This window comes from Brassica napus, chromosome C7, assembly GCF_020379485.1.
Source record: "Brassica napus cultivar Da-Ae chromosome C7, Da-Ae, whole genome shotgun sequence".
Taxonomy (NCBI): Eukaryota; Viridiplantae; Streptophyta; class Magnoliopsida; order Brassicales; family Brassicaceae; genus Brassica; species Brassica napus.
Window position 1 is genome coordinate 40694783 of NC_063450.1, and position 23890 is coordinate 40718672.

The 23890-nt window shown below is 34.3% G+C and overlaps 5 protein-coding genes and 1 long non-coding RNA gene across 11 annotated transcripts; 2 read left to right on the plus strand and 4 right to left on the minus strand.

Annotated features, from left to right (window-relative positions):
- Window positions 1–1209: 1209 nt before the first annotated feature.
- On the minus strand, window positions 1210–4378 carry LOC106411296 (SNF1-related protein kinase catalytic subunit alpha KIN11). The gene is made up of 11 exons (XM_013852038.3): window positions 4120–4378; window positions 3711–3912; window positions 3427–3611; window positions 3163–3345; window positions 2938–3069; window positions 2661–2846; window positions 2481–2570; window positions 2307–2390; window positions 2091–2231; window positions 1753–1983; window positions 1210–1575 (listed from the first exon to the last, which is right to left on the minus strand). The coding sequence occupies exons 2-11, from the start codon at window positions 3901–3903 to the stop codon at window positions 1462–1464; spliced, it is 1539 nt and encodes a 512-aa protein (XP_013707492.2). The 5' UTR covers window positions 3904–3912; window positions 4120–4378; the 3' UTR covers window positions 1210–1461.
- A 4720-nt stretch (window positions 4379–9098) lies between these two features.
- LOC106410470 (transmembrane protein 230) lies at window positions 9099–10480 on the minus strand. 2 transcript variants are annotated; one of them, XM_013850971.3, is made up of 3 exons: window positions 10353–10480; window positions 9776–10057; window positions 9099–9380 (listed from the first exon to the last, which is right to left on the minus strand). In XM_013850971.3, the coding sequence occupies exons 2-3, from the start codon at window positions 10053–10055 to the stop codon at window positions 9301–9303; spliced, it is 360 nt and encodes a 119-aa protein (XP_013706425.1). In that variant the 5' UTR covers window positions 10056–10057; window positions 10353–10480; the 3' UTR covers window positions 9099–9300. The 2 variants fall into 2 exon arrangements, with proteins under 2 accessions (XP_013706425.1, XP_048618125.1); XM_048762168.1 differs by having other exon boundaries at window positions 10305–10416.
- Window positions 10481–10621: 141 nt separating this feature from the next.
- On the plus strand, window positions 10622–14156 carry LOC106410469. Of its 5 annotated transcripts, XM_048762166.1 has the most exons (10): window positions 10671–10888; window positions 10970–11013; window positions 11613–11791; window positions 11917–12000; window positions 12101–12650; window positions 12734–12896; window positions 13044–13172; window positions 13252–13446; window positions 13541–13663; window positions 13776–14156. In XM_048762166.1, the coding sequence occupies exons 3-10, from the start codon at window positions 11638–11640 to the stop codon at window positions 13899–13901; spliced, it is 1524 nt and encodes a 507-aa protein (XP_048618123.1). In that variant the 5' UTR covers window positions 10671–10888; window positions 10970–11013; window positions 11613–11637; the 3' UTR covers window positions 13902–14156. The 5 variants fall into 5 exon arrangements, with proteins under 5 accessions (XP_013706424.1, XP_013706422.1, XP_013706423.1 ...); XM_013850970.3 differs by lacking the exon at window positions 10970–11013 and having other exon boundaries at window positions 10622–10888; XM_013850968.3 differs by lacking the exon at window positions 10970–11013 and having other exon boundaries at window positions 10652–10888; window positions 12098–12650.
- A 77-nt stretch (window positions 14157–14233) lies between these two features.
- On the minus strand, window positions 14234–16322 carry LOC106411222. Its single transcript, XM_013851936.3, has 7 exons — window positions 15893–16322; window positions 15713–15807; window positions 15481–15601; window positions 15240–15358; window positions 14983–15169; window positions 14736–14879; window positions 14234–14658 (listed from the first exon to the last, which is right to left on the minus strand). Exons 1-7 carry the CDS (start codon window positions 16133–16135, stop codon window positions 14368–14370), a joined length of 1200 nt encoding a protein of 399 aa, XP_013707390.1. The 5' UTR covers window positions 16136–16322; the 3' UTR covers window positions 14234–14367.
- Window positions 16323–16352: 30 nt separating this feature from the next.
- On the minus strand, window positions 16353–18256 carry LOC106411235 (chorismate mutase 1, chloroplastic). The gene is made up of 6 exons (XM_013851950.3): window positions 17864–18256; window positions 17540–17765; window positions 17377–17463; window positions 17140–17283; window positions 16949–17041; window positions 16353–16876 (listed from the first exon to the last, which is right to left on the minus strand). Exons 1-6 carry the CDS (start codon window positions 18028–18030, stop codon window positions 16622–16624), a joined length of 972 nt encoding a protein of 323 aa, XP_013707404.1. The 5' UTR covers window positions 18031–18256; the 3' UTR covers window positions 16353–16621.
- Window positions 18257–18706: 450 nt separating this feature from the next.
- LOC111207406 lies at window positions 18707–19716 on the plus strand. The gene is made up of 2 exons (XR_002659611.2): window positions 18707–19174; window positions 19269–19716. It is a non-coding gene; the product is annotated as an uncharacterized LOC111207406 (long non-coding RNA).
- Window positions 19717–23890: the final 4174 nt, after the last annotated feature.

Sequence of the window (23890 nt, forward strand, 5' to 3'; positions counted from 1 at the left end):
GCACTTGCCCACCATAAACTTTTTAAGTTAGTGTAAATTTGTGAAGATTTCTTTGTAATGCTTATGTTGAAAGCTTGTAAATATATATTGTAGAATTTTGATAAAAATAATTTCTAGCTCCGCCCCTGCTTTTAGGAATATGCCGATCAAAATATTGACATGTGACAACCAACAAGTTTGTATTTTACTAGTAGCATCATGCAAATTCTAATGGACACAAGTTAAGATGACATCGACAGAGTATAATGCTTGTCTTACTGCAACATCCTAACATGCACTATTTGAGTGTGCAGAAAATGTATGGGTATCAAAATGAGCTATAGCTCTTGATCTGGCTCAGCTCAACTCGTTTTTTCATGAACATGATCTCTATATTTTAAGCTCATTTAATAAATGAGTTTAATGATCGAGTTTAAATTAGATCACGACTTATATGAACGATCTTTAATGAACATGAGTTGACTCATGAGCTTGTTCATTTTATACTTACAATAATATATAATATATTATATTTGGATAATTTCTTTTTTTTATGTAAAAAAGTGATAATTTCTATATTTATCTTCTAAAATTAAATTGTCAAACCAAATCTTTTTAAAAGATAATATCTATATTAATCATATTTATCTTCTAAAATTAAAATGTAAAACATACATATAAGACATTGAAGATGAATTGGCTCAAGACTCTCACGAAGAATAGGGATTTGGATCATTGGTTTTACTTTAATTTAATTTATATTAGGTGTTTTTTTTTTGTCATGTGTTGGTTTTTATTTAGTATTTAATATTTATGTTTTGAATTTTTTAATATTTAAATTTTGAACAATATTATAGAAGTTATTCTACCACTATTTTATTTTATAATTATTATTTTTTATTTTTATTTAGATCACGAGTTAGTTCATTTAACTCATGATCTAGATGATCTTAATTCGAATTTACATATGAGCTTATATTGAAGCTCATATAATAAATAAGCCGAGTTGTGCTGACTGCTGAGTTGAATTGAGCGAGCTCGCTTATTTTGAAACCCTTACTGAAAATTCCGCAGTTGAAAGATTATATGATGTTGGGTATAAGGCTAAGAAGATAATGGGTAGCTACAAAAATCAAATCAGCCAGAACTAGCGAAATAAGACTTAACCTCTCTTAACAAAGAACATCAAGACATGATGATCAAATAGATAAACTGAGTTTGTAACCAAGATTGAAGAAACTTTAAGTGTATCCTGGAAACAGCCAAGTTATATGTACACATGATCAAACCTTAAAAACCATCAAAAAGGGGGGAAACGAACGATAGTAACTATTACAGTAGAGTTTAACTTGGAATCCAGGTAATATATAAAAGTAACCTGGCAAAATAAAAACACTGCACGCCCCACATACCATGTTGCCTTCTCTGCTATTACAAACCGTGAAACATGGATTAAAATGTCTTAACAGATGGTTAAAAGCTTCAGATCACACGGAGCTCGGTAAGAAAGGCGGCGCATAGATCCAAGAAGAGAAACTGAGGACCGTTAACTCTCTGTATGTCCAGCAAGTACTTCTCTTCTCGAGCTTTGTATAGCTGTTTCAAAATCAAAAGTTTAATTCAGTAAAAATTGATGCAAGTGTGTGCAATGATATAGGTAAACATTGTTGTTCTGCAATAGTTGATTCAAGTTTTGCAGAAGGGTTTAGTCTGTGTCCTAGCCAGTTTGGTTTTGCATAACAAATTCCTAAAGATTAGTGAGTTCGCAGTTACCTGAAGTTCAAATTTGATGACGGTCAGTGAGGTCATGGCGCAGTCATCCTCAATGATGCTCGATTCATCTCTAAAGTGCAGCTGATCGTTGCCCATAGTATTCTGACCATCAGAAAAACCAGGAACCCATCGGCATTTCATGTTGTAGTGACCAATCTTCTTCCAACACACATTGAGCTCTTGAAGAGCTTTCAGTACTTCATTCATAATTTCACGAGGATGTGCATGGGACTGTTTCACAACACCACAGTAACAGATTGATTATAAGATTATAATATGCCTAAATTTCCAAATAATATGATGATCCTGGCAAGACGAAGTAGCAATCAGAAACAAACCTGAAGTCCAAGAGCCCATTTCCGGTCAGCTGGGACTTGTGATCTTGCTCCCAATCCGTACTGATCCATGTGTGTAGGAACCCAGTGGCCAACAGGTGAAGCAGCTGCTTCAGCTGGGCGCATAGGACTGGAACCATTGTCCTAAATTTGAAAAACAAATTATACTTTTAGATGTTGGAAAGCTATATACTAGTAGGAGAAAAGAAAAACGCATACTGTTGTCTCCTGAAACTCGGATTCAAGATAGCCACTTGGAACACGGAACCGGTTGTCCAACAACAGATAGTATGTAACAGTAGCCTGAAACAAAGGAGCAATTGGCATTTTAAGTAACTATTGGAAACTCAGTATTTTTTAAAAAGCATTACAGACAGAAAAAAGACTACATACATCGTTTTGTACTCTGTTCCGAAGAGATTCCATAACCTGGTTTCTGTCGAATCCCATGTTAACCACTTCTTGAACTATCTCCTCATTGATCTGCACAAAATATGAGGGAAGTTGTTACTCTCACTCACCGCAAGTGAAGTGATTCTTTTGATTTTTCCAAAATTGGCTCTGAAACAAAACCTTTTTGGCCTGCTCTACTGTATCTGGTGGAGAAACAGCAAGGTAACGAGGAAGATGAGTCTGGAACCAACGGTGTTGACGGATCTCAGGAATGGTGATTCTTTTCACCGGGTCAACTACGAGCATCCTTGGGATCAGGTCTCTAGCATCAGATGATAAATGACTTGGAAGAGTGTAAATCCCACCCTAGCGAGAACGTAACACCACCACCTTGGTTAGTTACTTGACTTAAACAGAAGAACTATGATGAATCTATCTAAGCTCAAATGTACATTACCTTAATTTTCTTGAAAAGGTTGGGAATGTTTTCATCATCAAAAGGAAGGGTACCACAGAGAAGAGCATACAATATAACTCCGCAACTCCATACATCTACTTCAGGTCCAGCGTATAATTTTCCTGATATAACCTACAACATGTAGGAATAGATGATTCACTTAAAGGAGACACGAGACATAAATAAATGAGAATAATGAAACTTCACTATAACTGAATGAAATACCTCGGGGGCAGCGTAGTTGGGGCTACCACAGCTGGTCTTAAGAAAATGACCGTCGCGCATGACATTACTGAGCCCAAAGTCAGCAATCTTAATATTGCACCTCGAGTCCAGTAGCAAATTCTCAGGCTTCAAGTCTCTGTGGACAACCATATTGCGGTGGCAATACTCCACACCAGATATAATCTGCTCGGATCAGAGAAGGACATCACGATAAGGTAGAAAAGACAGTGGTCAGTGGGTTGTGGTAGTAAGAGAAAACAAAACCTGCTGGAAGAAGTTACGACCCTCGTCCTCTTGTAATCTACCTTTCTCAACAATATAATCAAAGAGCTCACCGGACTTGACATACTCCATCACGACATAAATGTCACTAGGGGTCTCTATGACTTCATACTGGCGAATGATATGAGGATGCATGAACAACCTCAGAATCTTAATCTCCCTCCTCACTGAACAGAAGAATAGGAACAACATACATTCATTCAGATAATCATAATCAAAAGGCAGGTCATTTATTTCCAGAAACCTACAAAGCAAGAGAGGTTAACCTTTGTCTTCCATTTGCATGTTCTTGATCTTACGGCGATTGAGGATTTTGATAGCAACCTTGTGGCCGGTGAGAAGATGCTCAGCAATTTTGACCTTGCCGAAAGATCCAATGCCTAGAGTTTTGCCAAGCTTGTAGTTTGGCAAAATCGATTCAACTCCACTACTCCCAAATCTATTTGATGAAGGATCCATTTTTAGTATCTGTCCCAAAATGCAAAAAAAAAAATAGAAAGTCATTAGCAAAAGTTATCTCTTTTGGGAACAAAGACCATGATCGAGACTCCATGGAACTAAATCTCAAATCCAGAAACTGATCAATTAGGTATTAGCAGAAGAAGAAGAAGAAGAAGAAGAAGAAGAAGAAGAAAGCGATGAACTTTTACAAAACAAAAAGGTCAAAATTTACACCTTTGTTTCCGAGCAGATCGCGGAATCGAAATCGTAATAGAAAATGATTCAAGCAAGGAGGAGAGTGATAAATCTACTACAGAGAGAGAGAGCGAGGAGAAGAAGCTTTAAATTGATAAAGAGAGAGAGAGAGAGAGAGAGAGAGAGATAGATGAAAAGAAGTTACTATCTCTCTCTCTTACGGGTGTAATCTTTTAAAAGGTCCTCACGGGAACTCAGATTCCAACTCTGACGCTGAGCTGAGTCAGTCCTTTTTGAGTCTCTCTACATGTTAATCTTCTTTACTAATCACCCCATTTAATGGAGGATTACCGAATCATATTCTCTTAACACTTATTCTTTACTTTAGTAGGTTTTACGAATCAAGTTATTAAGTTAATAATTGTTGGTTTATATCAAAATAAATTAATATTTTAATTAATACAGTATTTTCTTAAAACAATAGACAAGGTAAATGTATTTTAAGATCGATAGTAGTAAATAAGTTGTAAAATATAAAATTATAAGTATATAGTAAATCACGTGAATATAAAGAGATGACCTGCATAAATTTTTTGGTCGTGTTCTTTGCTTTGTACTTTCGATTACCAAATATTTGATGGGCTATAAAAACATCTGGTACATTAGTGCCAAAGATTTTTAATATTAATATGTAGATATAGATACTAAGTGTAGGACAATACTAAATATTTACATAATTAAATTATGCGATTATTTTTAGCCAAGTCTCACACATAAGTTTGATGCTCTCATATATTTTGTAACATAAATGTAAAATTTGTCTGATTTATGTCAGAGATTTGCCGTGCACACCAATATTCTTTTTAATCTATTGCCATATTTTATCTATGTATATTTCAGAAAATGATAGCACCTTAATTATAGAATTCCAAGATGCAAACAAGAATGACTCTCTTATTATAACTTCAGAAAATATCTCTCAAATCTTATTATAACTTGAGAAAATATCTCAAAACTCAAGTTTTCAATCTCTAAACTCTTGTAAGTTATGTCACAACTTGACATCTCCTTATATAGAGTTTATTATTTCCCAATCCTATTAAACAATACATTTAGATAACTCCTAAATATATTCTAAGTCCATATCACAATAAGATTAGGTCTCATGTTTATTTCTAAACTTCTTTTGTCTTCAAGTTTAATCCAACATTAATGGTATGAATCTCACATATATCAAAGAAATATTAGTACATACACAATTTAATCTTTCCATAATATTTAGTATCATTTAAACCTAGATTCACTGTATGTTACGAAAAATTGTATATACAACTATGCATAGCACCGGTTGTCTTATATCACAAACTATGCATGATTTTGTGCTAACTAATAATCAAACTAAAATCCTTATATTTAAATTCACACCAAAGTTTTATGTATCAAAACTCGTACATAGTAAGCATCAGCATGGTTTAGTTTAGCTCATAAAGAGTTCATTATTAGTTCTTACATCAACTAAAGTTTGTATGACTTATTTTTGGTTTATCGTCCAAAAGACGTTCAATGAAAATGAAAAAAAAAAATGTGTGCATTTTATTTAATAGAATTTCATATTAATTTGTTTGCAAGTTATAATTTGTTCAAAACATTCAATTGGCGGACGGGCTAGACGATGTCTATTATAACATCCAATCATTTAGAAAAGTACATTAGTAATGCCAAACATAGCATGGTATTTTGGACGATGTACGTAGTAATGCCAAACGTAACATAATGTAATATTTTTTCCGCAAGGTTCAGTTTGAATCTTAAAAAGAAAATTTTCCTTCTAGTTTAAAAATATTCACATATGAACATCTAGAAAACGGTTTGCATATAATGTTTTATACGTTTGATCCATGTATGAAGCACAAAAAATGGCTTGCATATAATGTTTCACGGCAATCCATTATAACAGCCCATCGAAATGATGAGTGTCTATGTTATCATATATCAAAGTCCTTATTGTATGTTGTATGACGTACTATAATGTTTCCTAGAGAAATTAAGTTGGACTGTCTATGTTATCATATAACTAAGTCCTTGTTGTATGTGGTACTATAATGTTTACTAGAGAAATTAAGTTGGACTAACATATTTTGAAATCAATTCTAATGTTGCTACCTCAACAAAATTGAGACGTAACTAAACGATACATCAGCAAGATTGCTGATTCAATTGTAAATATTATAAAATATAAGGTTACTAGGATTACTTGCGATTTGCGCATGATGAATTTATATGAAAATTATTTTCGAAATATTGTATGGAAAAATAAAATTTATATTCTTGATCGAATTAATATTTTTGGCCCTTAACTAATTTTTTTTTAAAAACGGTTTTGTTAATTATATAGTTTGGTTACTTATGAGCTGATCTCATTTTTAAAAATACTTTAGGTCAAAAAATCACTTATCGCATAAGAACCTAACGTTTATGCCGAAGAATCTCAGGCCTAACTATTTGGTTACAATGAATCTATGCCAGCTCGGTTTATTATCATGATTTAGCAATTTAAAAGTTAATTATGGTTATGAGAAGTTTACGTTCACGTGACAATCCTATCTATCTTCAATATTTTTCTCATTTTTTGTCATTTTTCATTTTGGTTATTACTCGATATAAATATTGATTTTTGAGTTTATTCTCATTTCGTTATTTTGTTTTGGTCTGAGATTTAAAAACCGTTTAAGATTTAAAATTATTAAAGAGATACATACTTAGGTTAAGATCTGCGCCTTGTGCAGAATAAATATTTTATATTTATTACATAGCTTATGTTTTTCTGCATATTATGAAATAATAAAATAATAAATATATTTTAAATAACTAAAAAATCAGTTACTATTATGTAATAAATTGGCATGCACATATAAATTAAACGACCGCTCTTGTTTATTCGCAATCATTTTAGAGAAAATAAATCAAAACAATCAATTTTATCTATCGTATATAATATATAATTAAATTTCAATGATATTAACATATATATATATATATATATATATATATATATATGATTTTATGATTATTTGCATATTTGTGTAACTAAATTTTACACCAACAATTTTTTTTTAATGTTGAATGTTTAGTGGTTTCAATAATTTATAATCATTTAAAAAAAACAATGAAGATTTCAAAATTAAAATATTAACTTTCCAATATATGTTCAACGCAGATATCAAAATATAAGTATGTATTTTCATATGATGTATAGTTTAATTTAAACGATATGAAATATATATATATATATATATATACATTAACATAAATACCTATTAAAATAAAATTATTTATTCATATGATTTTATAATCATTGTATCTTATTATAGAAAAACAATTAAACATTGATCACAAATGTTTATGTGAGATTTTTAACAGTTTTAATAATTTATACTCGTTTTGAAAAAATCAAAATACAACATATATAAACAAAATCTAATTTTTTTATTATATGACTATGTAATTGTGTAATTTATTTTAATAATAAATAATTAAACAAAAATGATAGAATGTATATAGATTGTTAGCAAATTTTTATTAATTAAAATCATTAATTGTCATATATATCTTAATCACATTAGGTAATTTCGTAGGTTTTATTTAAGGAAATAATATATAATAATTTCATTTTGATAAATGAATGGTCCATAATGGACATAATATATAATATAACATTCCCTAGCAATTTAATTTTGGACTAACAAAATCCTCAATTGATTTTCAAGCCGCCACGTAAGCAAAATTAGCATTCTAATTACGTAACAACTCAGCATGACATTTTTTTAATTAGTACAAACTACATGTTCTAACTTTTTAAATGTTTCTCTATTAATATATAGGAGATTATTTTTCAAATGATTCTTAATTAATATATATACTAGATCTAGACCCGCAAAACCGCGCAGATTTTTGTTTTCATTTATTTTTATATAAATATTTTGTTTTCAATTTTAAATTGGTATATATTATAATATATGTGTCTATCAATTTTTAAAACATAACAAGTTTAAGGTATATTTTTTTCATTGAATATATTGTTTCAAACTTTCACATGTATTTGTATCTTCTTCTATATATATATTTTTGAATTATTATTTCATTATTAAAATCGTAACTATATATGTAAAGATTAGTAAAATATGGTTTTATTGTAATATTCAAAGATATTATAACATTTCACAAATTTAGAAAGTTTTTTAAAAATTAATTTTTTTGCTTCATAGATTTATATTATCGAGTAAATAATTAAACATTTAGTTTTTGTTTAATTTTTAAAATAAACAATATAGTTTAAAATTTATTTTCATTGGTTTAAGGTAACAAAAATTAATCATTGTTAGATAATATGATTTTTTTATTTTAAAAAAATCTTTATAATTTTAAAAGTTAACATGGACAAATATTTAAATAATTAACATATGGAGGTATATTATTACAACATTAAATTATATCTATTTAATTTATACTATTTTTAAACCAATGAATCATTTATTGTTTAAATCCAATTATTGATAGTCCAATAAAATTTTCTAGTCGACCCAAAATTTAAATGATAAGATTAGAGATTAAATGTAACATGACTTTATAGAAATATGTACAATAGGTTCAATTTTTTAAAAATCACACATGAATCAAAGTTGTGACTTCTGTTTTAATATATAAGATAAAAAATCACAGATGAATCAAAGTTGTGAATTCTGTTTTAATATATAAGATATATATATATATATATATATATGGGATGGTTTAATGTCGTCACTCGTCAAACAAAAAAGATTTACACAAATAAAACTGAAAATAACATTAAAAAAGATGTGAAAAATTAACGTCTTTCAGGACGCTATTGTTTAATTTGTTATACTAATACAGGAGAAAGCCATTCATTTAGTTAAATAACACACCACCAAACACCACACATGTCTATCAGTCTATGTTATGAAGTTTTCGTTTGGTCTTCTTTGTCGAACAACCAAAACTACTAAAAGACGCATACAAATTTTGATAACAAACGAGATTCAATAAGATTCACAAACTGGATCAACAATCTATGTAGTATCTCTCTGATATTCATGAAACAGCTCAAAGTCTATATTGGATTACATATTCTATAATATGACTTGCTCATAAAGAAAAAAAACTACAACTTTTCTATGCACAGATGATAAGCTACTTGGGAAGTCAGTAGGAGGGAATGGCTGCGAAACGGTAACCTTCAGCTCCTCTCCATGAATAGTAAGCTATCCGTGTCTCGTAGAACCCTGTAAGATAGCCACACAGTTGTGATATGTGTCAAATACAAGTCAAAGCCACATCCAGTTTTACTCATATAACATAAACAAAGAGAAGATCATTTTCAACAGTTCTTTTCAATTTTCAATCTCCATATCAACCAACGGAATCCACGCGGGTTTTTAAATCAAAGCACCATGCACTCATAACAAACTACAATGACATTCACTGCTCTTTCCACAGTACTAAAGAAGTATAAATGGCTAAAGAGAACATAGTTTCAACAGAAAATAAGCATAGTTTATCTAAATCACCCAATCTCCACATCAAACAACAGGTTTCAAATCAAACATCATGCAAAGAGTATCCAGCAAGATTAGTAACTCAATAAGCAAAACAAAAAATAATTCTATCCAATTCTTACCAGGTAGGAAAGTAAGGAAGCCAAGGACAAGAAGAGCATAGCCTTGAGAGCTATCCCCTTCCATGTGACCGGTGAAGATGAAAACCGCCAAAAGGAGAAGCAAGCAGCCAAGAAACAGAAGAAACACAGCTAGTGCTATCGATTTCCACGGCACTCTATCAAACGCCTTCGGAGTATAATCAAAACGAGGATCGAAATCTCCCCTTCCACCACCATCTGCATAGTCCTCATCATCATCTCCTGGAAGCTGAGCATACCGTACAATTCTCCTTGACGCCATTCCTAATCCAGTATCACAACACATTAGCATCATTAAAGCAGTCAAAATCACGATTTACAAAACAAAGTAAATGTATATTAGCTTGCTTTTAAGCAACGATGGATCACAGATTCAACAACATCACATTAGAGTAAGCACACAACAACATCCTTAATCAAAAACAGAGTCTAAACAAGCTTAATCAAGATCAGATCTACCACACGAAAAATCAACCGGTTCCGAAATTGAGAAGCTTAACGGCTCAAAAACCTGATAACTACAACTAGTGTGAAGAGAACGGCGTTCCGGAAAACTCACCGGAGCTTAACAATTCCGATGGGTGGAAGTAGGATCCGGATCTACTTTTTGACGAAGCAAAGGTTCTTCGTCTCTACTCCATCGTGCGACGACGCGTTTTGTGAGTTTAAGTATTTACAAGTTAAATCCCTTAACTTTTGCTAAATTACATACGGCACCCTAAATTTATCTTCGTTTTAATCTATTTACTGCGAGGCGGGAAATTTGTAATTAACGGAGATCTGATCCCTAAATAGTTTTTTTAACAATCAATAATAGCTTTTTAGTAATTGCAATTTAAGCCAAAAAGATGATCTCTCTCTGAGTCCTCTCTGAGGCCAAAAGGGAAGAAGATTTTTTTTTAAAGGAAAACTTATTAGCTTCCCTTTTGCGTCATTGCTATCCGTGCCCGGATCCGAAATCTTCGGGTTTCAAAACTATCTTCTTTTCATCGGAGATTAACGACGGGAAGATTCTTCCCCTTTTCTCCTCAGATTAAAAAAAAAAACAACAACAAAGGGAAGATTCTTCCCCTTTATCATGTTTCCTTTTTCCAGGTATAATCTCTCTAATTAGATTCATCAGTTTCGAATCTTGTTTTTGTCGTACATTCTCGTTTGGATCTGTTCTTATTGTAGAGCTACGGATCGATCATGATCTTTACCAGATTCAGCACTTTCATGTTTGTTCCTTCCTAACTTTTGCATGCGATGACAAAAAAAATTGTAAATTATAGTATTTGCTATTGTCTCCTGATCGATGTTGACGTTTATAGTTATATGTTCAAACTATAAGAGCTTGTTAACATCAAAGTTTGTTTCTTTGAGACATCTCTGATTAGGTTTTAATGTAATCGTGTGTGCTTTGTTGTAAAACAACCTGGTGAATCGATCGATGATTACAAATATGTTTTTTACGTTTTTTTAGATTTAGTATAATAATCCAATAATGAGATTTGTTGATGCATGTTGTTGTTCCCCACTTCCTCTTATAATTGTTTTTAATCATCTACACTTTTTTGAGCTGGCTACTACTACTAATATTTTATTAGTTGAAGGATCTTGTATTGACTTGGTATTTGATTTTTTTTCAAAACTTGCTTGGTCCCAATGTTGTTAATAAAGACAGAAAGTGACAACCAGTTTCTGTATGTGAGGAGGGATGTATCTGCTTAGCTCTCTCTCTCTCTTTCCAAAACCTGTGTTTGTTTTTTTTATTGATGCATATATGTTATTAGAAGCATTGGCCTTTTCATGAGTTTTTCTTTCTTTCTTGAAGCAGGATCTAAAGTAAAATTATATAAATAATGGGTGGGTGTGTGTCAACCCATTCAAGAGGGATTAGGCGGCCTCGGCGTAAAGGCCGTCGCAGGTCTTCCAAACATTTTTCTAAAGTATCTGACATTGTTCCTCATGCAAATACTAGAAGGTCTAGTGACGTTGTGAGCCGAGTTTCTTTCGGTGAGTCTTTCTTTTTATCTAGCATTGGTTAGATCATATTGTTTCTCATTTTGTTGATCGCTCGAAATGATCATAGCTGGACAGTAGTAGATTTTTTTTACCTGTAGAATTTCGTTTTGTTGCAGCTACCTCGCAGGATGATGCATGGTTTGACTCTGTCAGTGTTCTAGATTCTGATGACGATGAGGACTTCGTCAGCCTACCTGAAGGTAAATGTCAATCTATATTAATACAGAGAACCAATTTTGCTTATGTAGATATAGATCTAAATCTTTTTGTCTCTCTTTTTTGCCATCTCTCGCCCAGCAGATAACGTATCATCACCGGGTGGTGCGGCCGGCAATATCCCAAATGGTCAAGTAGTTCAATTTGAATCTTCTTCCTGTATTGTGGATGGGAAAGGAAAGTACGAAGAATACCATGAGAGTTACTTGAAGATAGACAAGAGTAAAACCCTGGGCAAAGGTGTTCACAAGGATCCTAGTGGTCTCTCTGTTCTCACCGGAAACAGCAAGAAGAACCTAATGAACCATGCGAGCTTCAAAGGCTTGAAGGAACAGAAACGGAACTCTCAGGAGAAAACCTTGAAATCCAGCCTGAGCAGATTGATGCCAACGGTTAGTTTCAACGACAAGACTCTAAACTCACCCACATCTCAGAAGCGAAAATCTGCTGTTTATCGGCTTTCTTTCAAGAGGAGATCATGCGACGGTGAGGAAGTTACAGAGCAGCGTAAGCTGTTGTACCGTCCGAAGGCGGGTTTCACCATCCCTTGCTCTTCCAGAGAGAAGCAGTCCAGTGGAAGCTGGTGTGAGATACCACCTTCAACTTTTAAACTCCGTGGAGAAACCTATTTCAAGTACACCCTTTCACCACTCTGTTATATGTATCTTTTCTATAGAAACTGTTTGGTCTGTAACTGTTGAGGAATGGTGTTTGCAGAGACAAAAAGAAATCTCCAGCTCCGAATCAGTGTGCATACACTCCTATTGGCGTTGACTTGTTTGTCTGTCCAAAGAAGATTGATCATATCGCCCAACACATCGAGCTTCCAAACATTAAAGCTGAGGCAAAGCTCCCTGCGCTTCTCGTTGTCAACATTCAGGTAACCACCACTGAGATACTAATGCCTACTTCGTTATTGGTTTGTCGCAAACTTTTTGATTGTATCATGTTCATAAGAAGCGTGTAAATGGCTGTTTTGATATGCATATATGTGTAAATGATCCTGACCTTTGCGTTTTGTTGGCAGTTACCAACCTATCCTGCTGCAATGTTCCTTGGAGATAGTGATGGAGAAGGCATGAGCATTGTACTTTACTTTAAATTACAAGAAAATTTCGAAAGGGAAACCTCTCAGCAGTATCAGGACAACATCAAGGTAGCCTTCACAATTATCACATCTCGTGATTGATCGCTTACTTCTTGTTTGTTTGTTCGTCTCCCCTGAAACGAAACAGAAACTTGTGGATGATGAGGTGGAGAAGGTGAAGGGGTTTGCGAAAGACAGCACTGTAGCTTTCCGTGAGAGGCTTAAGATCGTGGCTGGACTTGTTAACCCCGAAGATCTAACTCTAGGCTCGACTGAGAAGAAACTTGTACAGGCTTACAATGAAAAGCCCGTCCTCTCTCGTCCTCAACACAACTTCTTTAAGGTTTTATCACCACACTAACCTCTTAAACACAAAAGAAAAAGTCAGTCTTATCGGCAGTTAATCAAGATTTGCTTTTTTTTTTATTTCTCCACAGGGTCCAAACTACTTTGAGATTGATTTGGATGTCCATCGATTCAGCTACATATCAAGGAAAGGACTTGAAGCATTCAGAGATCGGCTGAAGAATGGAATTCTTGATCTCGGTTTAGCCATCCAGGTAATGATCAAAGCTTCATACAATGTATATGTAAACCGGACTAGGACTAGAGGATCTTTTGTTCTTTGTTATAATACATGATAAACATTTGTTTTCTTTTCATGAAAAACAGGCTCAAAAACCAGAAGAGCTGCCGGAACAAGTCTTGTGTTGTCTGAGGCTGAGCCAGATTGACTTCGTTGACCGTGGTCAAATCCCAATGCTACTAATCCCTGAGGAAGGAGAAACTCTGGTGTAAGCTTTATGATCATCTTGTATACCCTCAACTCCTTTGGATGAAGAAACCAAATAATAAAAGTGTGTTAATTCATCAAAATACTGTATATTTCCAAAATTATGTGAACATCTATATTTCTTTTTTATTTATTTATGCTTTATAACTTATATATAAAAACGTTCATAATCCAAAACTCTTGAAGTCATCTTCTCGAGTTTGGCCTTTCTGTTGTAACTTTGTGTACTCTGTTACCTCAATGATATTATTATGAAATTATCTCTTATGTATCACCTTCTCATAACTTCGAACTTTTAAGAGTTGATATGCCTAAGGGTAAGAGAAGTTAGGTAATATGACAATGAGTCAATGACAATAATCACTTTTTGATGTTTATACACAGAGTCTCAGACAGTACAAGAACATGGTCAACATAGGTTTATACAGACAGTCTCAGACAGTACAAGAACATGGTCAACATAGGAGGAACTCACACTTTGGTCTCAGAAAAATAAGTTGACGAGACAGCCAAACCTTCATGGTCATATGTACGTACGAGTCTCTGTCTTGACACTGACGATTCAAGCCAGCAGAACTCTAGATGGAAAGACTTCAACTCAGAAACACTCTTTGCTACGTTGCAGGGACATCCCATGTACATACCACCTGGTAACAGTGTCATTTGGTATCCTTCCGCGAATGTAACCAAGTTCTTGGACATTTCACCCACCCAGTGCACATTTGTCGTCACGTTTTTCACATCAGATGTCGAGGAAATATCCTGATTGGACATCAAAACCTCTTATGGTAAGAGACATAAGCAAAAAGGCTAGAAAAATGTTGTTGAATATCATATACCTGGACTACTTGACCTTGGTCATTAATGTCAAGAACAGCAACAGTATCGGCTTCGGATAGTGTTGATCCATAGACACCGCTTCGTTTTGTTATTGAACGACCTTTCCAAGTACCAAGAAATGGGGTGATTCTTTCTCCATCATACTGCATCAAAAGAAACAAACATAATTTGAATATAATGCAATCATATAAGGACACTATTGATGCTTTGGTGTGATTACAACTGTTTGTTGAGACAACACATAACCTGAGAGTCGTCGAGAACTGGATGAACGAGATTCTCTAGCCCTCTTTCCTCAAGGAACACAATAAGCATTTCGAGAACACCTTTGGGATCCATGATGTGAAAGGCTCTAGCTCTTCTATCCGTCTGATTAGAATACAAGCAGTTCTCACATACTAAAGCAGGACGCCGAGATGGAAGCTTAAGAAACCTGAAAACAACTTCTTATTTAGTCTACTTACTCATGCCATATGTTTCATAAAGAATACAATAAACCAAACCTTGGTGATTCTTCTTCAGTGTCATCCTCTCCGAGAACGCCTTGCCTTAACGTAGTATCCAACATTCCAGCGGTTTGATACCTCAGTGAAAAGGCTCTCTCCTTGGGGAAGAATCCAATCTGCAGACTACTAATGATGAGAAGAGTCAACAAAGTCAAAATAACTAAATGAAAATCCCTAAGAGACAAAACAAACTCAAAACTTTTTAGCATTATGATTGAGACAACTTAACAACTCTCACCTGCTGATACTTGTCGACAGTGAACATGTTGGTTTCTTTGATTTTGTATTCTACCCACTCAGCTTCCTCTTCCTCTTCATCAGCAACTGAAGTGGCTGATGTTGCCTGCTTTATATATAACCTATGAAGGATACAAGGTGAACAATCATGTAACATCAACATACACTTTCTGAGCTCCAACATCATTTAAAGTTCAGAACTTTGTATAGTTCCCATCAAAGCATAAACATACGATTGGTTAAGGCTGATGAGCTCGTCTTCTCCATATGAACTAGCAGAGAGACGAGTATCAATCTTATGCAACAGGTTCCCATCTCCATCGAATTGCTGCCCAAGCACATAAAAAAAGGAAGAAGCTTTTGTCACACAATCTAGCTAAAACCCAGAATCAAAGTTAGGATTTTGATCATACGTGAAAGGAGCCAGTCCATTTTCCGACGTTGAGGTCGACGAATCCGCGTAAGTTGTCAATGCTCATTGACTCATCGCTCGTTCTTTTGTCGTCTTCTTGGACCGCCATGGACTTGATAGCAATGCTTCTGGTTCCATAGGACGAGCGCAGAGGCGTGTTTGGATTCAGGAGTTTCAACCGTGTGGATGATTTGTTTAGTGGGGAGAAGAGGAGTGAGCAAGTGACCCAAGAAGCAGTAGCCATGGAAACAAAACAGAGAAGAAACAGAGGATCTCGTGGGTCAGTGATTTTATCTTATCAACATTCACACTGCGTGGCGTTTCTAGTCTCTAAAGACAGCGTGTAGTGCTATCACGTTGTCTCGAGACAGCATGGTGTTTGATTGTAGAGCTAAATCTTCTGCAATTAAATTTGCAGTACGTCTCCTATGTGTTTGGTTGCCGTAAAGGAATGCCACAGGTAAACTTAATATCCACTCGTCATTATAAATGTAGGACAACTTAGTACATACACTATAAGCATCCCTTTGATTTTTCACAATTGAGAGAGAATGTACATAAACCACACAGTTTTGTTTTGCAAGTAACCTTGAAAACCAAACATGGAACTATAGTTTAGTTGTGAATTAACCTTTGAGAGATTTGTAAAGCTAAAAAAAAAAAAAAACCAAAAAACACTCCATAAAAAAAAACATACTAGTATACTACTACTACCAAAGCCATTTATTTATCAGTCTAGCCTTCTGAGCAAGTACTCCACTTGAACCTCTTTTGTCAAGGGCATGATCCAATCTCCATACAAGTGGCCGACTAAGATAGGACTGATTTTGTAAACTTGAGATTCATTATTCAGCTCTTCTTCTTCTTTCTCCTTAACGCCCACTTTCACTTCTTGCCCGTATGTTCGTGTTTTCATCTCAACTCTCTTCTTTACCGCTTCCTCAACCGTCGGGAATGTCAGCATATTCATCAACGCATCCTTATCCTGCACAACGACTTAAAAAGTGAGATATGCACATATAGACAAGCAAAAAAAGAGTTGAATGGATATATATACTTGTGCTTTGATGGCAGGCTCATATGCCTCGGGCGAGGCTTGGAACTTGGCCTCTGCAACAAATTTACCGTAATGGATCCTCTTTGAAAGAGACTGCAATGAACATCACCAAAACTACATGAGTACACTTACTTACACAAGAGGCAAGAACATTTATAAAGATCGAACCTTGTTTCTAACAGAAAACGAACCTGAAGGCAGATAGCGTCACAAACAGCTGTTGATCCGTAGTTACCATCATCGCCTTTCTTCACAAGTCTTGGGACAAGGTCTCTGAAGTACATGTTCCATATCTTGTTGTTTATGTTGATCGAATCAGCAGCAAAGTGCAATACCTATCTCAAAAGAAACAAACTTTCAAGTTCTTAGCACCTTTGCTTTGCTGATAAGCCAAGGAAAAAACAAGTAAAGACTCCATCTTTAAGCACCTTTGGGTACTGCAGAGGAGGCAACATAGGCTCTGGTAAATCTTCAGGGAAGAAGGGATGTTCATCAGGGCTCTTGAACCTACCAACCTAATCATCAAGTTTCAATCTTTTTTATCAATAACAATCCACCATGATACCCTTTAAGGATTAGTATTATGTTAACCTTAGCGTGAAGCTTCTCAGTGCCTTTGAGCATGTACTCAACCAACGACCCGTTGAAACCATCCATGTCGAAAGCAGTAGGATCATAAGTATCCGCATTGTAACAGTACTTGGCTCTCTCCAACAGACCAAATATAATGCTGTCCTCTTGTCTGATCAAAGAGTTCCGGATACCTTCCAGAGTTAAGCTCTCGCTTTCATCCACTCGTTTCTTTCCTATCAACGATCTGTCTCATCAACAACACATAAAGGTTTCTACTTTAAGCTAAGTCGAACAATGGGGTTTCGTTAATTTCATCAAAGAAAGAGCCTTTTGAGTTCATACCCAGCGAGAGTCATAACGGCGTGAACAGAGCAGGCTCCGGAGCGTGGCGGTGGCTTCGAGGGAGGAAGAGAACAGCGAACAGAGAAGGGAGCTTTGGGTCTATGGGCGAGGAACACAGTCGCAGGGGAAGAGACAGACGATTTCATCATCGACAATGACGCTTCCATTGATGAGGAGGAAAAAAACAGAGTAGGCGGAGAAAACAGAGGATCTAAATATCAGAGGAAGAGACAGAGAATAATCTGCAGATGATGAAAGAGAGATGTTTTAAGAGCGTTAGGCATTTGGGGGTAGGTTTGTGGTGGGTAAAGGAGAGAGACACTTGCGAAGGAGGAGAGGGTGGAGGAAGTTAGGTTTGTCTTCTGCGAGACTGTGTGCACGTCTTTAGCCCACGCAAAGCCAGCCAACACACACAACTGTTTTTAATACTTTTTTTTTTTGTTATCCATTTTTTATGGTATAGTTTAAATTAGAATTATTTATTTTCTAGTATATCACAAGTTGAAAAAAAATTATAAATAGTCAACTGAATTTAATTCATATGATTATTACTTTATTAGCTAGTAGCTACCCAATAAATAACAATTCTAGTTGGAGAGTTAATCAGGAATTAGTTTTTTTTTTTGTATTTTCTTATTTATTTTATGAAGAAAAATAATATAATGTTATTTATAACTTATTATATGGTACACAAATTATCATAAATTTCAACTTACAGAACCTATAAACTTTAAAGTGAATAAAGCAAATATCTTGTATGTGTATAAGCTAGTTATTTTAGGATATGCAACTTTTATCATCTGAACCAAACTGTCGACTATAAAACGATCTCACATTGACATTTTCTATAAAAATAACTAAGGGAAAATTGTTTTCTAGACCAAAAAAATGATAATTATGTCTCATTAGACTAATCTCATATATTTTATGTCTTATTAGACTAATTATATTTAAAATGACAATAATGCCCTTAAAATTTTAATTTTAAATTCTTAACTACAATTAATAAATAATTATAATATATTTAGAAATATTTAATATTATAATAAAATATATTATTATAATTAAAATAACTAATACCATAAAAAAAAATCACAATCTAAACCTAATCCCCCATACATCGTTGTCTCTGCCTCTTTCTCCCTTCTCTAGTCACACAATATCTTCAAGGCCTGCTTGAAATCACTTATCGCTAAAGATGATGTAGACATCAACGCTCTCGCTAAGTACACACAGGTATTCAGTGGTGCTGATATCACCGAGATTTGCCAGAGGGCTTGCAAATACGCCATCAGAGAAAACATCGAGAAGGTTAGAGATCATTTATCATGCTTGCTAAATCTCTAACCGGAAGTGCAAAAGAGTCTCCTATGGCTAAATTTTAGCTCTTTGGTTTTTGTTTTAGGACATTGAAAAGGAGAAAATATGGATGAAGTATCAGAGATAACAGCTGCACACTTTGAGGAGTCGATGAAGTATGCACACAGAAGTGTGAGTGATGCATACATCAGGAAGTACCAAGCCTTTGCTCAGACGCTGCAGCAGTCTAGAGGGTTTGTTTCCGAGTTCAGGTTCGAGACTTATATTGGTTCAGGTGCAACCACTGGAGTCGCTGATTCTTTTTCCATGTCTGCAGCTTCTGCTGCGGACGATGATGATCTCTACAAATAAGTGATCAAGTTTATCATACTTTGTTATTTAAGTTTTCAGTTGGATTCTCTCTGCTACTTCTAAATACCTTGTGTTTCTTTAAGTTATCAGAATTATGCTGGTGCTTTCAATCAATGTTCTCAGTTGACTCCTCTTGTTCATTCGTACTGACTACTAAGGGAAATCTACAAACTTGAGATCTATGCTAATGTGAAGACTTACAAAAGCATTGGCAGTATCCAGAAGTTAACAAATAGTTTACTTTCGTTGCTATCAATGGTCATTTCACAACAAGCCTTAAGTAAAAAAGATTTGATTATTAAGCCATAGTTTAGAGTAGTAATCATTATGAAAGAGAACATAAACTTTTTAAAGTAACACTATCTTGAACAAAACATAAAAAGTTCAATCTTTAGCATTCAGCGCCTAGTCCACGTGCTCTAGGACGTTTCCAAGCGAACAACGGATTGACTATGCCTTGCGACTCTCTTCCCGGACCCGAGCCATCCACAAAACCCACTCTCGCCATCATCCTCGAACCAAAACCTGTTGTGTGCTGCTCAAAGCTCCCAATCTTTTATCTCTGATCCTTGCTGAGCCAGAGCCACCACCAAATATGGAAAATGAATATTTCCAAATATTTTCTTCCCATATTTTCGGAACTGATTATCCTTATCCGTAGAATATGCATTCTACTATATGTAGAATACATTAACCATGTTTGAACTCGATTTCTACATGTTTTAGATTTATAATAATGTGTAGATTCTGATTTCTACAGATTTTAGATTTATAGTAATGTGTAGATTCCGATATCTACCGATTTTAGAACAGTAGGTTAAGCGCGGAATGTGTATTCCAAATATTTTTAGATTACTATTATTTACGTAGATCATGTATTCTAAACATATTAGATTCAATGAAAAAAAGTAGATTTCATTTTCCACTTCATAAAACGCCATTTCCACTTTCTGTAGAACAAAATCTGAAATTATGATTTAAACATTTTTAGAGCCTGAAAAAAATATCACTAAATCAATATATGTATTTCATCATTAGTTACTATTTTTTCAATTTTTTTTGTTTGTAAAACTATTTATTTTATTTATTTTCAAAAATACTAAAGGGCATTAAAGACAAAAATGGTACAAAATAAGAATCTATATTATAATAGTTGAGTTTTTGCTCACTCCTCAGCGCGTCATGTCAGCATTTTGTGGGCCCCACTTTTAAAAAGTGTGAAAAAATGTCAAAACCATGGCTCGAACCCGGGTTATTGAGATATAAACACCAACATTTATACCACTAAGCTAAATGATACTTTGTACATTGATGGCCGAACCTAATATATATTTATGAAGGTCGAAAACCCTTGCTTCTTCGGCTTCCTCTGAGGGTCGGACCTACAAGTGTATTATGGGTTTTCATTTTTAAATGAGATTCATCACGTTATATGGAAAAAGCTCAAGTTTGCAACAATTATAGTTTTCTCATATTGTAAATTGTTGTCGTTTAACATGAGTTTGAGTTTTTTTCATCACTGTCTCAAACAAGTCTGAGTTACAGAATTGCGCTGTGTGTCTGTTCGTAATCTATTTTTTCACCGGTGAACTCTTCATGTCCCCATCTTAAATCGCTTGATCTTAAATATTCCTGATTTGTAGCCCCTCTGTAAACCATATATGTATGATTCTCATCTTTTATGAACTCAATATGCATCTCCACAAAACTCATTGATTCATCTTAGCTTTAACCATCTTCTAGAAAATGTTTCTCTCTGCCTCTCCAGTTCCTTAAACTGGCGTCTGTCACTCAACTTCCTCCGTTTTTTCAGAGCATAGCCTCTGGCTTCCTCCGTTTTTTGGATTCCCTGAACTTCAAGAAAGACAGGGAGTTTGTGGGAATCACGGTTCTCTTCCTTGATGAAAAGGTAAGTTAATCTTCGATCTATCACACTTATTTAACATAATTATTTTAATTGATTTCCTGATTCTTTATTGAATAATATTATTTGCAGATTCTGTGATTCATGGGTTTACTCCCGTCGGACGGGCTAATCATTACATGCCATCTTTGAAAGCAGATTCTATTGTGAAAGTTGATCGTTTTGAGGTTGTTAGGTGCTCAAGCATGTACAAGATAACTGATCATCAATTCCTCATTCGTTTCATCTCACTAACCATTATTGATGAAGTCATCACGGGTGCTCCTGAGATCAATTTCCAGTCAAGATTATACTGCTCGACAATCTCCAAGTGATTACGAACACAAACCTAGAACTCCCAGGTATTGTATCTGGGTTTATATTATGTTTCGAGATCATAACTGATATTTAAACTCGCAGATGTGGTTGGACAAATCCGTTATGTCCAGGGCTCTGACCTCACCAAAGAAACAACCCGAGTCGTTATTTGTCTCTTCATTGATCTGTAAGAAATAATCAACACATAATTTCCTTTATATTACTATTTATACTGTGCTAACATCAATTATAAAAAATATTTCCTATCCAAGATTTGTGGTCGTCTATTTATCTCCTTAATTATCAATCTAATTATACATAAATCCTTATGTTACAACTTAAAAGAAACCACAATAACTCAAACAATCAAAACACCAAAACACCAAAAACTAGAATCCCAAAAAAGACGAATCATTAATGATCACCTCTCTTTTTGTCTAATCTTACAAATAAACTTCAAAACAAATATACCAAACCAATCAACTCAACTAAAATTCAACGACACATACATTGGTCAGCTAAACAAATACAAACTACACATCCAGCTATTTAACAATTTACAAACTTACTTTCGCAGATGCTTACGAAGAAGACGAAGATGATAACCAAGATCAGTGAAATTACCTAAACAAAAAAAGCAGAGTAAGTTACAAACTCTGATAAATACAACTAACAATGATTTTTGTTTACATATTACCCATCAAATAAAAAAGAAACAAACACAACCACACCAGGAGATACAAGAGACAATCCCAACAGACACAAATGCGATAACAACATCTCCACCTGCTCACTCCTCTTGTCTTATGAAAATAGCTTACATGCTCAATGTCAACAGACCAATATTATTGTCTTCTTATGAAAAATACATATATTCGTTTAAAATCCATTAAAGCTCAATTATTAATTGTCACTCATTTTATAGTTATTTCTACAAGTCTTCATGTATTTGTTTTAAAAGTCCAGTAAAAGCAACAAGTTTAAAAATAAAAAAAAACATATAACCAACATAATAATAATAAAAAAATTATTATTTAATACACACAACTTACACAACTAAACTGGAGAAAAAAATATCCAGAAACAAAAGGTACTCTCAACAACCTTAATATAATTTATGTAATCTCAACAATACAAGTAACAAATTAAAAAGACAAACAAACAATAAGTCTCAGTGACACATCAAGCAACACCACAAACTATATCAATCACATTACTAACACAGTTTAGTTCTTCATGAGTGGAGAACAGTGCATACACAGTTCATCATCACAACTATAATCTTATAACAATAAAAAAATTTGAAAAATAATGATCAACCCACAGCGCAAAATTCACATCTACAATAACCCTAAAAAATATTGAAATGAAACAAGAACTATATCCACAACTCCGTGCTTGCGCGGGGGCATTGCCCCTAGTTAGTCTAATGGGACATAATTAACAATTTTTTTAGCCTAAAAAACAATTTCCCCAATAACTAATAACTTATTGCAAAACAGCACATTCGGGCATAAATCAAAGGTGGATAATCTACTTGATTGATGTACCTTTATTAAAAAACCTTATCCTCTCATGAATTTCCATCTTCAACGGCAAGTTTTGCCGTCTAAAACTCTCCTTCGTTTGGTTTCATACATGTGCATGGCATATTCTATGGCTTAACTTTAACTTAGTTGGATATCTAAAAAAGTATAAAATGTCGGCGTCCTATATTGCGGAGCTTTATTTTATAACTCTCTTTTTTTTGCCTTATTGCTTTAGATTAAGTGGGGATGACAAGTAGGGGATTCGTAGACGTAGAAATGTTGCAAGGGGGGTTAATGGTGAAGGAGCTAAAAATGTTTATGAATCTATAGAAAGAATTGTGAAATACCTCTTTTAAATGCCTCAATGAAAAACTAGCCAAACACAAACCTCAGTCAACCTTTCACCTTTGCCATTTGGCCAACAAGCTCTTGTTGAACTTCATCGTGTGCCCCAACTCAATGGTTACTAGGGTACACAAATAGTTAAGCCATCAGCTTTCCCTGAAGGAGAACAAAACAACATGCACGTATGCTTAGAAGATGCCTACAATGCAATGCTATGCTATACAAGTCAAAAGAAAACTGCAATGGTTTTGAAAAGTTTCA

Excerpts from the sequence above, each read along its gene's own strand:
- LOC106411296 (XM_013852038.3), bottom strand. The coding sequence starts at position 3,903 with ATGGATCCTTCATCAAATAGATTTGGGAGTAGTGGAGTTGAATCGATT. Across the intron at positions 2,571-2,660 it reads CAGTAGAGCAGGCCAAAAAG|ATCAATGAGGAGATAGTTCA; the intron begins GTTTTGTTTCAG and ends TATTTTGTGCAG. Across the intron at positions 1,576-1,752 it reads TCATCAAATTTGAACTTCAG|CTATACAAAGCTCGAGAAGA; the intron begins GTAACTGCGAAC and ends ATTTTGAAACAG.
- LOC106410470 (XM_013850971.3), bottom strand. The coding sequence starts at position 10,055 with ATGGCGTCAAGGAGAATTGTACGGTATGCTCAGCTTCCAGGAGATGAT. Across the intron at positions 9,381-9,775 it reads CTTCCTTACTTTCCTACCTG|GGTTCTACGAGACACGGATA; the intron begins GTAAGAATTGGA and ends GCTATCTTACAG.
- LOC106410469 (XM_013850968.3), top strand. The coding sequence starts at position 11,638 with ATGGGTGGGTGTGTGTCAACCCATTCAAGAGGGATTAGGCGGCCTCGG. Across the intron at positions 11,792-11,916 it reads TGTGAGCCGAGTTTCTTTCG|CTACCTCGCAGGATGATGCA; the intron begins GTGAGTCTTTCT and ends GTTTTGTTGCAG. Across the intron at positions 12,651-12,733 it reads CGTGGAGAAACCTATTTCAA|AGACAAAAAGAAATCTCCAG; the intron begins GTACACCCTTTC and ends TGGTGTTTGCAG.
- LOC106411222 (XM_013851936.3), bottom strand. The coding sequence starts at position 16,135 with ATGGCTACTGCTTCTTGGGTCACTTGCTCACTCCTCTTCTCCCCACTA. Across the intron at positions 14,880-14,982 it reads CAGTTCTCGACGACTCTCAG|TATGATGGAGAAAGAATCAC; the intron begins GTTATGTGTTGT and ends CTTTTGATGCAG. Across the intron at positions 14,659-14,735 it reads ACCAAGGTCAAGTAGTCCAG|GATATTTCCTCGACATCTGA; the intron begins GTATATGATATT and ends ATGTCCAATCAG.
- LOC106411235 (XM_013851950.3), bottom strand. The coding sequence starts at position 18,030 with ATGGAAGCGTCATTGTCGATGATGAAATCGTCTGTCTCTTCCCCTGCG. Across the intron at positions 17,042-17,139 it reads GTGACGCTATCTGCCTTCAG|TCTCTTTCAAAGAGGATCCA; the intron begins GTTCGTTTTCTG and ends TGTTCATTGCAG. Across the intron at positions 16,877-16,948 it reads AGCCTGCCATCAAAGCACAA|GATAAGGATGCGTTGATGAA; the intron begins GTATATATATCC and ends GTCGTTGTGCAG.